The sequence below is a fragment of the Dermacentor variabilis genome, chromosome 10 (assembly GCF_050947875.1).
Source record: "Dermacentor variabilis isolate Ectoservices chromosome 10, ASM5094787v1, whole genome shotgun sequence".
Lineage (NCBI taxonomy): Eukaryota > Metazoa > Arthropoda > Arachnida > Ixodida > Ixodidae > Dermacentor > Dermacentor variabilis.
In genome coordinates, this window is record NC_134577.1 from 99,758,559 (window position 1) to 99,773,745 (window position 15,187).

Consider the following 15,187-nt stretch of genomic DNA (forward strand, 5'->3'; position numbering starts at 1 on the left):
ACCGTCTGTTTGCAGCCCATATCCGTGTAGCGTATATATGTGCACTTCCCTGTGAATTGGAGTAAATGAAGAATGAGTCGGGCACATCGGATTTGTTAGGGGCAATCATTCTGCTGCCTACTATGCATCTTCAAACTTGGCTCCCGAATTTGTTGGAAGAATGCCTCCTCCTAATTTAAAGCTTTGCTCAGAAGCTTACACTGCAGCACAACAGCATATAAAAGTGCTTAAGTAAAAAGGCGGACAGGATTTGTTATTGCAAACTATAAATATGTTCCCATCTTTTCATATTTCTTGCCCTGGTCTTAACCTTAGCTGTGCTAGTTCTTGCAGATCACCAAATTAACTTTTGTTTGAGCACCTGATGAGAATTGCAAATTTTCACAGAAATCTGTGCGATCAAAGTTTACTGAAAATGTGTATCTGGTGAAGCTGAATGATATTTTAATTTGAAGGGGTCACTCAAAGCAAGTGATTACTTGCGGCTGCTTCCTCAAGACTAACCCCCATGTTCATAAGCATGCAGACTCCACTCCTTGGAACTCCGAGGGCTGGGCCACACCTCTGTCGAAGTGTCCATTACACTTCAGTAATGCTTGTTGGCCGTTTTCAAGCTGAAATGCTATAACGTGGCAACTCCAGTGTGTGCTGGATGGACTTGGAATGACTGAGCACCTCTCATGAACTTAATCCCTCCAATAATTAGGGTTCGTTACTGAATACATTGATAACTCAAGCATTTGAACGATGGGGGAAGAAAAGTATGAGGAAGGAACAGTGTGCACCATGATTGAAGATAAACTAATCAGCCCAACACGTTATCATCACTTCGGAGTGCGTGGTAGGCTTTAGTGTTTCTGCAGGCAGAGCTACGGCAAGACAGCCAAAATAGTGTACATCGGTTAAAAATTAATGGGAACCAAAAATTTTCTGCCACTATGCTGAGTCTCAATTGTCACGTGTTTGGCTAATACTGTGGAAAAAGCCAAGGGCATGACTTCAAGGCGAGTTGGCTTGTCAAGGCTGGCTGTATATCATAATGCTCCCTCCTGCACTTTAATTCCTCCATAGTTTGAACTTTGTCTGGTCAAAGAAAAGTATCATTTCGAATACATGCTCACGAGCGAGCTAAGAAATGAGCTTATGATCTAGAAAGGTCCACTGCTTAGCTTAAAGTATGCAGAGGCCGTGTACAAGATTCCATGTACTGATACCAAATTGATCTTTATTGAAGGTATGGTAATCATTACAAGGCAACCAAATGCCCATGCACAATGGGGCATCAGATTCTGTTGTGGGACATTTCCAACACATGAGCCTAGTGGTAAACTGAGATGAGTCATTGGGCATTACTTAGGAAAAAAAAAACATGTCCGATATTGCCACTTATCCAAGCTGCACCTAGCCTGCTAAAACCAGAGCAAGGCACTTTGCATAATGTGTTTTCTCTAAACCTGGTATGAATGGTTAAGAATTCAAGCTGAATCAAGTCTGCTAAAAACAATGCAAGGCACTTTGTATGATATGTATTCTCTAGCCCTGGGATGCATGCTTAAGAAGTCAAGCTGCATCAAGCCTGCTAAAAACAGTGCAAGGCACTTTGTATTATATGTGTTCTCTAACCCTGGGATGAATGGTTAAGAATTCAAGCTGAATCAAGTCTGCTAAAGACAATGCAAGGCACTTTGTATGATATGTATTCTCTAGCCCTGGGATGTATGCTTAAGAATTCAAGCTGAATCAAGTCTGCTAAAGACAATGCAAGGCACTTTGTATGATATGTATTCTCTAGCCCTGGGATGTATGCTTAAGAAGTCAAGCTGCATCAAGCCTGCTAAAAACAATGCAAGGCACTTTGCATGAGATGTATTCTCTAACCCTAGGACAAATGCTTAAGAATATCCTATTGAGGCGCTGTGTTTGTAATTGATAATGGCAAGGTAGCGCATCGAAAGTGAAAGCACCGATGAAAATAATTATATTCAAGGCATGCCACATACATATTGAGACACTTCTGATTGGATCTATACTGCAGGTTAAATAATATGTGGTATCAGTTTCATACGGCCACTTTCGATTGCAATCGAGCCCAATCGGAATCTACTTTCTTGTTCACTTTTGACAATAATAGCTGCTACGTAATCGCACGATCCGAATCGAGTTTGAGTGAGCTCAAATGCACCAGCTGTCGGTGACGAGTCCAAATCACTTATCAAATGTCTTAAATGCTGTAAATATTGTAATGTATAAACCTCATCTCTCTTCTTTTTTTTTCAAGAATGTATTATTTTGTTTAGCATAGTGGGTAAGGCTATTATCATCTACAAATATGTGGTTGTCTATGTGCAATTGTGATCAAGAGGCTTGATCGCGATTGTGTGAACCTGGATTGAAAAAGATTGCAGTCAAATGTGACCTTGTAGCAGTACTTGGTCCAGACTGAGCTCAATCTTCATCAGGTCTTCTCGCGATCAAAAGTGACTGTGTGATGTTGGTATTACTAAAATTATTTAGAAGGTAGATGATTAGGCGTATAGCTCTCACTGCCTGTAGGTCGTCATGTGGAGGGTCAACTTCTTGCATTTTTTTTTTTGCCCAATGTTTACATCTGGCACAGTTTTGGACGCCTGAATAGGTGCTTTCCAACTATACTAAACTTAAAGTAGTTGGTTTTTCTCATATCTGAGGTTCCACTAAAGAGTTTTTGCATTGAGTTGACATTCTGCAAACGTTGCAAAATTCTCCGAAGAATTGTTAAGTTCCTAATTCATTCTACAGCTGTACACGTTTCATGATTTTGGAGATGCAAGAATTGTGGTGAAATTAAATTTTCGATGGGCAGGTTTAACTGGCTCCTCGTGGTTACCGGTGGTTTAGAATCAAGGGATCTGCACAGATACTGAAGCATCAGTTCGGGTTTTTTTACTTTCGTCGCGGTCAATAGAACCTCCCATTGTCTGTAGAATCCTTGTCAGTATCAGTAGAATGAGCCAGTTCTGTTAATGAAATGCGCTGACTGCCTCAGTTGAGGGACAGCACCACCCCCTGCTCAAGCCGAGGCGCATTTATGAGCGCCAGGATGGCTGTAGGTTCTGTGTGCTTCTGAGCTTGGAAGCTACTGCCGCTGTAACCATGTGCTGTTTTCAAGGGGCATGAAATCAAAGCATTTCATTTCTTTTTCTTCTAATATTGCAGAAGAAGAGGACGAAGACGAGGACAGTCCCCAGGAGGATGCCATGAACAACCATGCGTCCACGCGGATCGATGGGGGCCGCCGGGCCGTCCGCCGCAGTAACCTCAAAAAGGAAAAAGGTCAGAGGACAGCACCTTCATTTCACGTGGCATTCATTCATAGATTGGTTGATGGACAACGGTTAAAAGATTGCTGGCATCACATTGTAAAGTTATTTTTTCCATTAAACAAAACTCAAAGTTGTCTAAACCCTATAAAACATTCTTGCTGGAGTCAGAGCATCATCCTAAGCGATTTGTGGTAACACAGATCTCTGTTGACCATTTTTGGCATCCAAGATGTGAATGTCACAACATGTGACGTAACAACATAATGCATTGACTCTCTCCATTCCTGCGATTACTATGGCATCCACACATTAGCACAGCCAGAAAGAATTCTCATAGCAGTCATTTATTTTTTATGAGAAATGTCATATGCACATAAGCCTAACTCTTTCGTTACCATGCCTGTAGAAATAGATTAGTTTGATCGACAGGTTTTCTTCGCGTTGTTAAACAATTCCGTTGGAATTCTTTTACTAGCAATGTTATGCACCGCCTGATATGGCGACTGAGCTTCAACTATTTTTCAGATTTGACAATTTTCAGCAGAAGAAAAGTTTGTCTGGAGGTACCATTGAAACTAGCCGCCAGTGCGCCTAGCACTTCTTCAGTATAAAGACACAGAATTTGCGCTTTAACTGTGTGTCAATATGTCGCAGTGACATCAGCGACTCCAGCTCTGACATTTCGAGACCTACTTGAGTACCAAGTGAAATACTTTACGAACGTTTCCTAACCTTCATATTTGTTAACTTTCATTCTTTTACATGAAAAAAGCTTATGGAAGAATTATGCAACATTGATCTTGCATTTATTTATTTATTTCAAGTACCATCAAGGCCTACTGGCATCACGGATAGGAGTGGATTAATGAGACATGACATGTACTGAAAAAGTTACCAAAGACCATGGTACATGCCCATCTTGAAGTAGTTTGAATCTGAAGCGTGAGCGATGAAAGTGGGAAGGTGGTTCCATTCGACTCATGTCCTGGGATGCAAAAGTAGCTGAACCGGTTCAAGTGGTAGGCTGGTTCACGGCATAAGATAAACAGGAGTGCCAACTCACCTGACAAAGTGTTCCACCTAATGTCCAGGCGAGCCACCTGCCTTGTGGCTTAAATCGTAGATTGCACAGAAACATTTTACTAGCTCCCAGAACTGCATCGCACTCTGTAGCCTGCAGTGGCCCACGACTGATGAAGCATGTAGTGAGGCAAGGTGGGCTTTCTGTTTGTCTACTAATCGCCTGCAGAACCATGCAGACATTTCTGCAGGCACGTGGTGCTGTCTGCAAATGTGCTGTCGTCTTCTGAAATTCGCTGGTTACATGCTACTTTCAAATGCATGAAAATGTACTACTGTAAGTGCCAGTGTCTGTGGTAGTGGCTCTTAAACAATGCCATTTTCTACGTTGGTATGTTTTTAATCAACTTACATTTAGTACTAGTACACAGAAATTAAAAAGCCGTAAGCAATAGCCTCACGTTTATGGGAATTTGGTATATCGCTGACAGAAACTGATTTACAGCTTTGCTTGTGCGTGTTTTTGCATGTTGTTTGTGTTCATGAACTGCAATTTACGATGTGCTTCTGACAGTGTCATAACATGCCTCAGCCGACATGCTGTATAATATTGTTACAATGCTTGAATGCAAGGTTCAAGAAAGAGAGCAAGAGCTTGGGGCTGAAGACGACAGTGTTACTGACTTCTCTGCCATTCTCTTGTATATAATCTGTAAATGCATTTCCAGGTTTCCTTACTACTTCTGCCACATTTTGTTCAAGCTACAGGATGCCATGCGACCAGGCTAACATCTCCAGCTACAATTAAAGCTTTCGATTAAACCACTTAATTCGGTGACTGGTGGCGACCGTCTCCTAAAACTAGTAAGGCCACACTGCTGGCCATCAGAAAGATGAGCACACTTTTGTTTTATGCAAAAACTCTGTTTCAAAGAGATGCAGTGTTATTTAAGTGATGGTCGGGAATGTAGTACTTACACTGGCACCCGTGCACATAGCATTTCACATTGATTTCTACTTAGCTTAGTGCCCGCAAGCACCATCAAATCCAATATGCCGCTGCTACTCCAATCAGATGGTGCTCTTATTGCCTTTGACGACGCTAGTAGAATTGTGACATGTAAATTCGGCTATGCAAAACTTGTTCGCTTTTGGAGATAAGCTAAACGTATGTCTGCTGCTAGCAGTTGCAACAAAAGAATGCGTCGAAACTGCTTCAAGTTGTGACCACGTCAGTAGGGCGCCATTCTGCCACTTGATATATTACTAGCTGAAAGGATTCTCGACATGCTTGTTTCTCAACTTGACCACCGCGCAGTGTGTGCATTTGGTGCCCACAGCTAGGCGAGGAAAAAATGGAGGAGAGTGCCTCAGAAAGTCATGAAGAAGAGAGAAGTTGAACGGAGGCAGAGGGTACGGTGCAATGCAGGGCGTCTGTTATCACCTGGACATTAGTTGGCTGCACCAAATACATTGCAAGATAGGAAAGTCGGTGCTCCTGTATATTTTACTCTGTGGGCTGGCTCTTCTACTTTGAAGCTATGGTCTGACCTACAGATGAAATACGGGTTGAGCGCAACGAAATAGTGTCTTTCAAAACTCGGTTATGATGGAAGATTCTATGAAAAAGGGAGAGATGAAAACACTTAAGGCGTGCTGAAAGGTTCGCGTAAATTTAAGGTTCTTTTCGTGTCCGTGACGCTGACGTGATGTGAATAATTTGTAAGAATGAAACAAAGCAATGCGACTTTGAATACTTTCAACTGCGTGGATCAGTGCAATTTCATTACGACTATGATTGGAGCTCCTCCTGCAAGATGTCAGATCCGCTGTAATCATCTGCTGTGCCAATGAGATGTGTTATAATAATTCTGGCGATGTGTGGTGTTGCAGGCAGCAGTAGCAGCAGCAGCACCAGCAAGAATGCCGACCCCTTTCGGTTTGAAGGGGAAGGGCTTCTGTTCCGGGCCAAGCTCATCGGCAGCCAGCCGGTGCCCGAGGCCCGGGGCGACCGCATGTGCCAGGATGCCATGACTCGGCTCAAGGCAGGTCTTCCCTTTCTTCTTTTCTTATCATTTCCAATTAATTTATTTCTCCTTAATGGCCCAAGGGCCTTACATAAGAGGAGGCTTCAGTACATGTTTTCTTTTCTCACAAGAGAATGCAATATAAACAAGAAAAGTGAGGAAAAGAAGGGTGGTTCGTTAACTACAAGAATAGGAGAAAACACTAGGGTGAATACAGCTAATAGTAAGTTATTACACAAATGCTGGGTCGATTGCAGAATGCAGGTAAGAGAATCATCGAACGTTCAACGGAAGAATATTCATGGTGCAATTTGTAGCGCACACGATAGACAAGGAAGCAGAAAAGGCGGACACACGAGCGCTTGTTTGTCCACCTTGTCTGTGTCCTTGTCTATAGTGTGCGCTACAAATTTCACGATGAATGCTTATCAGCTCACCCAACTATGAGTTCAACTTAGGAATAGTGGTCAGAGTAAACAACAGGTAATCCGCAACAGAAAGAACACAGGCATGTTATGCAAAGTATAATATTAGTGTGTATTTGGGGTGGGTGCAGCACTAAGGACGTGGACAAAAGTTAAGGCACATTGAAAAACGACCTGGTGCAACATGGCACGCAATATGTACAAAGAAGTAGCCAATGTCTACACTTCAATGTTTTATTTTGTCACGAAATGAATTTTGTCTTGTTTTTGCCTCCCCTTCTCTATCTCAGTGACACAGTGCACCATCGCAGAGAGCCATTGCCGATCATGGCTGGCCCACAAAAGGTGCCGGGATATCTGAAAGGATAACCTTTCTCTCTACTAACTATAACTGCTTGTTCTTAGGGTGCATTTGACTAGTCGCTTTTGAGCACTCTAGTGTGTTCTGGGGGCACGTTTCACATCTGGCGAGTCTTAATCGAGTCCTTGGAATGCATTCACCTGGTTCATTTGGAGCACTGCACTCCAGCTCAGAATGCTTGGACGTACCCTCGCTTTTGGTCCTCGGAACGTGACAGAAATCCAAAGTGAGATCCAGTCACCTGGCTGGCGCAACTGCCTCTGTGAGTGCGATATCTGCACTACCTTGATTGGTGGGAGTCTTTGCTGTGAATGCTGGCACGTGTCTCTTGTGTCCATCACGTTTGTTTGTACAGCGGAAGCAGCGCTGATGTGTATACTCGACTTCTGGTAATTCCATCATGACGGTGCCCACGAAATTGGTCTAATTGCCAGTGGGTGGAATTAAACAAGATGCAGAAAAAACGCCATAACAGACCGCTGATTCATGTCACAGTATTTGCCTGATTCTAACAAGTAGCCGAATCAAACATGCACCCACTTTCTATGTGTCCAAAGTAGTAAAAGAACGTAGAAATGACAGCTTCTAAGGGATGTAGAAATCTAACTTTTAGCTACAAACATTGTTGGACAAACAATGGTGACTGGTTTTCTAATGTCAGCTTCGCCACACGACTTTTTTTTTTTAGTCAGCTTCGCTGCTTTGTGTTTGTGTTATGCGGCAAAGCATGCAAATGTAGTAAAGGCAGTTTTGGTTTTGTGACCGATTGCTCCACGCAGCAATTTTTGGCTCAATCTTAAAGCGATAGCGTTAAGGGCCCTGTGACACAGAAAATCCAGTGTCGGCGCCGGCGGTGGTGTCTCTGGCCGAGAAAATCATCTCGAACCACGCATCCCGATCCACGCAGGCCCTCCATGTGGCACATATGCATTGCTGAACTACAATGGACTCTCTTTAAACGGAACCTCAAGGAACCATGGAAATTAGTTCCACTTATCAGGAGCTAAATGCGATTGCGTGAATATGAAAACCAATCAAACATGGAGATGGTGTTTCGTTTAAGAGGCAGTTCCGTTTAAGTGATTTTTGTTTGTCGAGATTCCACTGTGATTGAATTTCTCAGAGTAAAATGCATCAAAAAATTTGTAAAGTGTGACTTGCACACAACCTACGGACGTGATAGCATCGAATTGTAATTTGAATATACGAGAAAACATAATTCTCTTATGCAGAAACTCAAACACAAGCTCCTTTTAACATGATAGCGTTTTCCAGTTGCCATTTGAGGTGTGTCTTAGTAGGAGTGGCGCAGCCCACTCAGTTCCTTGCAGCAGCATAAAAAGAAAAAAAGAACCACAAAGGTCACCTTGGTGCATAGCGTTCACCGCCAGCGTTTCCAGGAAAACAATACGGTTACATAAGCTGCAGTTGCCGGGAAGTGTGAGAGGCAGTCAGGGATATTCGAATGCGATTGCGTTCCACTCTTAAAGGCAAAGCTTAAGCGTCCTCCAAAATTTTCTTTGAAAGAGAAGGCGTTCATTAAAATCAGGTAAATGCCGCAATCAAACATTGTGAGCTACGGTTATTGTTTGAGAACCTTCCTAGGGCGGGCTGAAAATTAGCGCTTTCTCTGAGAGACGACGCGTGTTCAGTGCCCTCAAAGTGCCCCTAAGCTCCACCGAGACAGACGCGGCTACAGAAGGGGTCACTGTTGGGATCACCATAGGGGTCAGGTGCGTGTGTGCTGACTGGTCAAGGTCCAATTATCCAGCAAAGGCCAATTTCAGATTGAAATATCGGAACTTCGGGCCCATAGAAGTGCACAAGCACCAGCCGGCACCTTCGCCTGGGATCGAATTAACTGAAAAATTGAATGAACTTGACTTAATAGAAGCCTGCTCTGTTCACTTGCAACCTCTGGCTTCTTTGAAGAGTAACTGCACTTTCACCTCATGCAGGATTTTGCTGGCTCCAACCTTCAGTGGGCTCCACGTAATACTAACTTGTGTCAGAATTCAGTGGGAACCTGTCGAATCTACCACAAGTCATGTGTGCAGAGCCATTTTCGAGATAGACAGGTCCACAAAGTTGTGTTCTAACCATCATCCATCCATCATCCAAGAAACTTGTTCAGTCAGGGACAGCGTTCTGGTTTTTTATGTGATTAGCATTCTTTGAGAACATCACCGAGTTTGTGGTGTGCTTGTCTGCCTGTATCTAACCTTTTTCTCGCCAACTTGGGTCACTGGGCAGTCCATGGACTACAATGGACTGAGTGTCAGGCTACTGTGCTGTGGGAACCTGGTTCTAAACCAACCAGCCGGCTGACTTTGGTCACTGGCTATGGGCCATTCTGAAATGACACACAAAAAATAAAGTCCTTTAAAATTTATCCAGTGCTGGGTGGAATCGAACACGCCTTAAGTACGCAGAAAATCTTTTCTGGATATGTATTTAGACGCATGCCACGCGCTGACTTTGCGGCAGTGCTACTACATAGTAGATAGTGCAGCATGTCCAGAGAGAAGCGCAAGAGAGGAGCCCGAGCGTAGTACATGCCTCATACATGACCCCATTCGACGGTGGCAGTGTGGTTTGTCACTGCATTGCTTCAGTGCTAATCACATTAACGTCGACAGTCATCCTAGCATAGCTTCTGCTGGAAATTTTTTTTTTTTAGTTTTGTAAAATCTGAAGCTTTACCAGGCGGCACCTACTCTTGTTCTATTGGAGCGAATTAATGATCACTTTAGTGTGAGAATATTGGGAGCGGCTGCCTCATCTGTTGGGTATCACTGCATGGAACTGTCATGGTCTCAACGATCTGCTGTGCTATGGCAAAATGGCCCTTGCAGTGTTCTTTGCATATCTAGGTTGATAAAAAAAAGAGCAAAATATCTCCCTCTATATCATGCTGCTGTGGTACCGTGTAGATTCCCTGCTATGCACTTCTTACTAAGTATGGCACCACTCGACTTTGAATAATCCACCAAAAGTGCATTAACTTTATTCTAGATCAGGAAAACATAAAATAAAGTGAAATGAATGTAACAGACTAATGAAGTCAAGAAGAAAAGCTAGGGTAAGTAAGTTCTTAATTAATTATTTCTACACCTTCATTTGCCATTTAGTTATCTCTACATTTTCAATTATAAAAAACAAGAACAGTCAATCTCCCCATGGTTTCCTTGTCTTCATTTTCTGTTGGCTTTTTTTGGTTTTTACTAATGATAAACTGAGCTCCCTTCGTTCACTCGATTCTTCTCATTCAAATAAAGTGATTTCATTATATCGAAGGTTTACTGCACTTGCTTGCTGCTGTGTTCATCAGTGACCACAAATTTCGAGAGTCCAGTGCCAAGGCTTCGCATAGCTGTGTGGTAATCATCACCTGCACATATTCCCAGGAAACTGCTCATGCCAGATGAAGCTGCCAAGCATAAAGCAGTGGTATCTTATACGTCTATGGAATCAGTTCACAAGAAGCACATATTCAGCAGCCATTTCACGAGTTACTGTGAATATGATAAAACCTACACAATTTTTTTTTAAAAAGCGAATTGCCTTTGCCTTGTTAACCCATTCTTATCGTTGGCGGTCGGTGATCGGACAAAGGCAAACTGGCAAACTGCCGCCACAGATGTCCTGGTTAATGACTCTGTTCTCTGAAGAATTGCATAATGAAACGACAAGCGCCACCTAAATATTCTCACTGTAACTAACATGCATCATTAAGCACACCATTCCTTTGATCAAGCAAATAGCATTCTAAAAATGCTTGGCTATTCACTTACATTGAAAGTCATGGTCGTTGGTCTCTGCACATTTTTTTCTAGCCTTGATTGTAAGGTTTGTTGTGGTTTACTTGCAGATGGTTGTGCGTTCGTCCGGGGAGCACAAACAAAGGGTTCAGCTGACCGTGTCCCTCCAAGGTATCAAGATTCGTGACGACAAGACTGGGGTCAGTGGATGTTTCTGTATGGCGGCTGTTTTCTTAATCATATTGTGCTCTGCCTATGTAAATTCAGAGATGAATAGGCATCAACTGATTGAGCCATGCTTTCTGTTTTGCTTTTGTGTTTGATAAAGTACGGTAAACTTACAGAATTTGTTCACAGGAAGACAGTGTCTCATAAGACTTAATGCTCATGTAATGCCAAGTAAGGCACATTCCAGTTGACTTTTTTTGGTATGTGCTGCAATTTCAAATGCATGACATTTTGAGGCTTCCTTCTGTTGCTTAAATTGTATGCCAGTGCCATGCTGCGCATTGTTTGTTTGTTTGAATTTCAAACTAGTTATCTAAAAATCCCCTAAGACAGCCCATGAAGTCTCATATCTTAATGTGAATTACCTAAAGGTGCAGTTAATTAATTTACAAGAAATCTGGGTGCTCAATTATTTAATTAAGAAGCAATAACATGGTTGTCCAACTATTCTCAGTTTATCATTGTAATTGAGTGTAGAGGGGCCAATATGTTTACACACACAAACACGCACGCACGCACGCACGCACACACGCACACACACACACACGTACACACACACACGCACACACACACACACGCACACACACACGCACACACACACACACACACACACACACAAAAACGGGGCCTGTTATCGCACATTTTAATGAAGAAAGAAAATATCAGTTTGACATTGCTGCCTTAAAGCCCCTCCCACTGACGGCAACAGCCATTTTGGCATGGCTTGTGAGATGTCAGTAGGTAAGTGCAGAGCCGATACTGTGCCATCTGAAATGCTCCGAAATGCTCCAAGAACACGTGTGTGCCGGGCTGGACTCTCTGTGCTTCGTAGGCTCTGGCACACAACTTCGCAGGAAGAGCTTTGCCATCGCATCGTGCCTGAAATTACTTCACTCACTCAAGAAAAAGAGCATTAACCAGGGAATGCCTGGAGAAACTGTCTCGGGCAGATCGCTGAGATGTACGTGCTAATTGCAAACCACACATATACCGCATATGTTGACCACACAGAGTGCACGTCATTTAGTCACCTGTCAGTGTTGCCAGACTGCTGTTAGGTTTAACTGCGATATAAAAAAATATGAAGTAGAAAATGTTGTACCCCACCAGATGTGCTCAAATTTAGCCAGCTTGCTGTGGGACATGTGCAGTTTGAACATGCAATGCATAATTCTTGCTCGAAAGCTTGCTGTCACTGACCCCTTTAAAAGGAAGCTGAAGAGGCTTGAGACTTGGAAGATTTCCGATGGTTTGGAAGGCTGCCACAGTATAATTCAACTACTGAAGTTATTTTTCTCAATTATGCACGTAGTAGTGTTGCAGTCGGTGTTTAAATTTTTGTTGAAGCTCCAGCCGTCCTCGTGGCCAAGTGTAGTGGTGAAAGACAGGGCGCGAGGATGATGTCAATACAGGGGTCATGAGAGTGCTCTATTTGAATCGTGCACCTCGTCGATACCTGAGATGATGTCATGATCGTCTTCGCCATCAGAGCCTGTCAACTGACGCGCGGCGTCTCCAACAGACGCTCCGGCTTGTTTTTGCTAAATAAAGCCAGTGACAGTGACTGTTAAACTATGATTTTTGCATTCGGGGGGGGGGGGGGGGGAACTATACTAATTTGCTGAATACTCACTTTTCATTAAAAGTGCTTCAGCTGCCTTTTAACAAAGTTAACAGTGCCAACAGGAAGATCATGTTCATAATGATGGCAACAAGCATTATTTATCCCTTAAAATTCAAATCGGCACGCACAGTTGCATAAGATAGCATGGTTTGAGTGACTGCAATGAGTCGTTATCAAATAGATTTATGCAGAATTTAGGACAGTGTAGCAAAGGTTGATGACAGAAAAGCATGCACCACAGTGCTGTGTGTGTCGTCTTCTGCCCCATCCCATGTTGCGCTGGTCTAAATTCAAGATGTTCAAAAGACGTTCAACCAACAAGCCCAAATTATGACATTATCTAGGTTTATGTGACACACATGAGCTTGCATACGTACTCGCACTGTATTTGCCTCATTGACATGAATGCGTATGCCACAGGAGCTGGTGTTCCACCACCCAGTGCACCGCATTTCGTTCATCTCGCAAGACGCCAATGACGCCCGGGCCTTTGGCTATGTCTGCATGACGCAAGATGGCAGCCACCGCTTTATTGGCATCAAGACCGAGAAGGCGGTGAGTGCTGGTCACTTTTGTCGTGGGGAAGGTTTATTGCCATTTGTATCTAGAAAGAGAGTGAGAGAGAAAATAAGAAAGCCAAGGAAGTTAACCAGGTAGCACCTTGTTTGCTACCCTGCACTGTGCGAGGGGAAAGTGGGCAGAAAAGGAAAAGGAGAGGAAAGCAAGAACAGGCAATGCTCATGCACACACACAACAGCGTTCACTGTGAAATCGCAGGTGGTTGCAGAGCTCAGTCATATTCAAAAAGTTCAGCAGTGCCGTAGCGGCTTGAAACGTGGATGACACTCGAGGCCATGGCCCCAGTATTTTTAACATGATAGCGTTAAAGGCCCGTGTCGCAAAAATACGATGTCAACATTGGACGTCGCTCGGTGTAAAATAACTCCGGACCACAGCGACCCAGGCCCCCCACGTGGCGCAGAGACGTTACTGAAATAATTGAATTTCTCAAAGTAACATGTGTCAGAAAAATCGTAAAGTACAACCTAAATTCAACCTACAGAAACGATAGCATCGGATTGTAATTTGAAGATACCAGAAAACAAAATTCTGTTACGCGGAAACTCAAACACAAACCCCTTTTCCAGCATTTCTACCTTTCATAAAGCAGCTATGGCCACCGAGATTTGTGCACACTGGCACGCACATACCTCAGAGGCCATAAAGCGGTGCACCTGGTTCCTTGCAAACACGTCTAGATGATGCTTGCCTCTGCCGCATCGTGGCCCATGTAAGAGGCCGCGTTTCTACTAGAACACTCGCCTTCATGCATAGTGGTTGCCGTCAGCGTTTCCCGGTAAACATTATCGTTACATAAGCTGCAGTTGCTGGGAAGCATCAGAAGCAGTCAGGGATCTTTGAATATGCTATCGCGTTCCACACTTAAAAGCGAAGCCTAAGCGTCCTTCAAATGTTTCTTCTGTGAATGCTCTCTTGTCCAGCCGGCTTAAAAATGGCAAGCACAAGCGTCGTGCTGTGGCCACTGGTCACAGAAATGTGTCGCCCCACTCGTTTGGTGAGAAATAGTTGCAGGTCTGTGATACTTTCCATGCAGTAGACATGCCATGTCTTACAACATCGAAGCGTGAGGCCTAATGTTACATCAAATTACATAACACATGCCCGTAGCTTTCCTACATACCTGAGGCAGTCATTTTTTCGCTGTCAATGTGAGCAGTGCAAGAATTCTCTCTAGCCTTGTAACCATTGCCTGCTATGTATGAAACACAAAACAGTTGTAAACCTCAATATGATAAAGTTGGTAAAATCTCCACTTCTTTATATCAAAATATCATATTGAAATCCAACTATTTATGCAAATAGGTACAGTTCCTGACAGGCTCTTCTTGCAGAGGAGTTGAAAAAAAAAAAACGAATTTTTATGAGAAATAAATTTTAGTTTTGAATTGAGAATTAGGGATTAAAGGTACTGTTTCGTGCCGCGTCAGCAATATCTTTGCGTCAGCGATATGAAGCAAAGTGTATGAAGCTTTCACGTCCACCCCGCCGCAGCAGCTGATTTCTTAGCCTGCAATGGGACAAGGCTGTCCCAAAGAGTGCACGCAAAGGGGCGCGAACACTTTGTTGGCCTCGCGCTTTAACGTACCAGCACCAAACATGTGGGAATATAGTGCACATGAAGCCACAGCCATCTCAGTTCGCCTAACCTTTGCATCCTGTGCAGATAAGCTCCAGGATAGGGTGGGTGGACCGCGTATGTGCTCAACCGCGCTGACGACTGTTTGCCGCCACGGCTGCGCTAGAGGTGATGCGCGCAACTCATGTGCCCCCCCCCCCTCCCATTCTTCCACGCAGAAAGACTGCGCCCATAAAGCCACAAACCTTTTCAGCTCACCCTCATACGATTTCCCTTGCACC

At 43.6% G+C, this 15,187-nt stretch overlaps 1 protein-coding gene across 9 annotated transcripts in view; it reads left to right on the forward strand.

Moving 5' to 3' along the window:
• Nucleotides 1-15,187, forward strand: part of Dab (DAB adaptor protein) — a 141,982-nt gene that overhangs the window by 87,889 nt on the left and 38,906 nt on the right. For all 9 annotated transcript variants that reach the window (XM_075673249.1, XM_075673255.1, XM_075673257.1 and 6 more), the window contains exons 2-5: nucleotides 3,196-3,312; nucleotides 6,216-6,367; nucleotides 11,007-11,096; nucleotides 13,169-13,303. In XM_075673249.1, coding sequence (XP_075529364.1) covers nucleotides 3,196-3,312; nucleotides 6,216-6,367; nucleotides 11,007-11,096; nucleotides 13,169-13,303 — 494 coding nt within the window. The remainder of the gene's footprint in view (nucleotides 1-3,195; nucleotides 3,313-6,215; nucleotides 6,368-11,006; nucleotides 11,097-13,168; nucleotides 13,304-15,187) is intronic.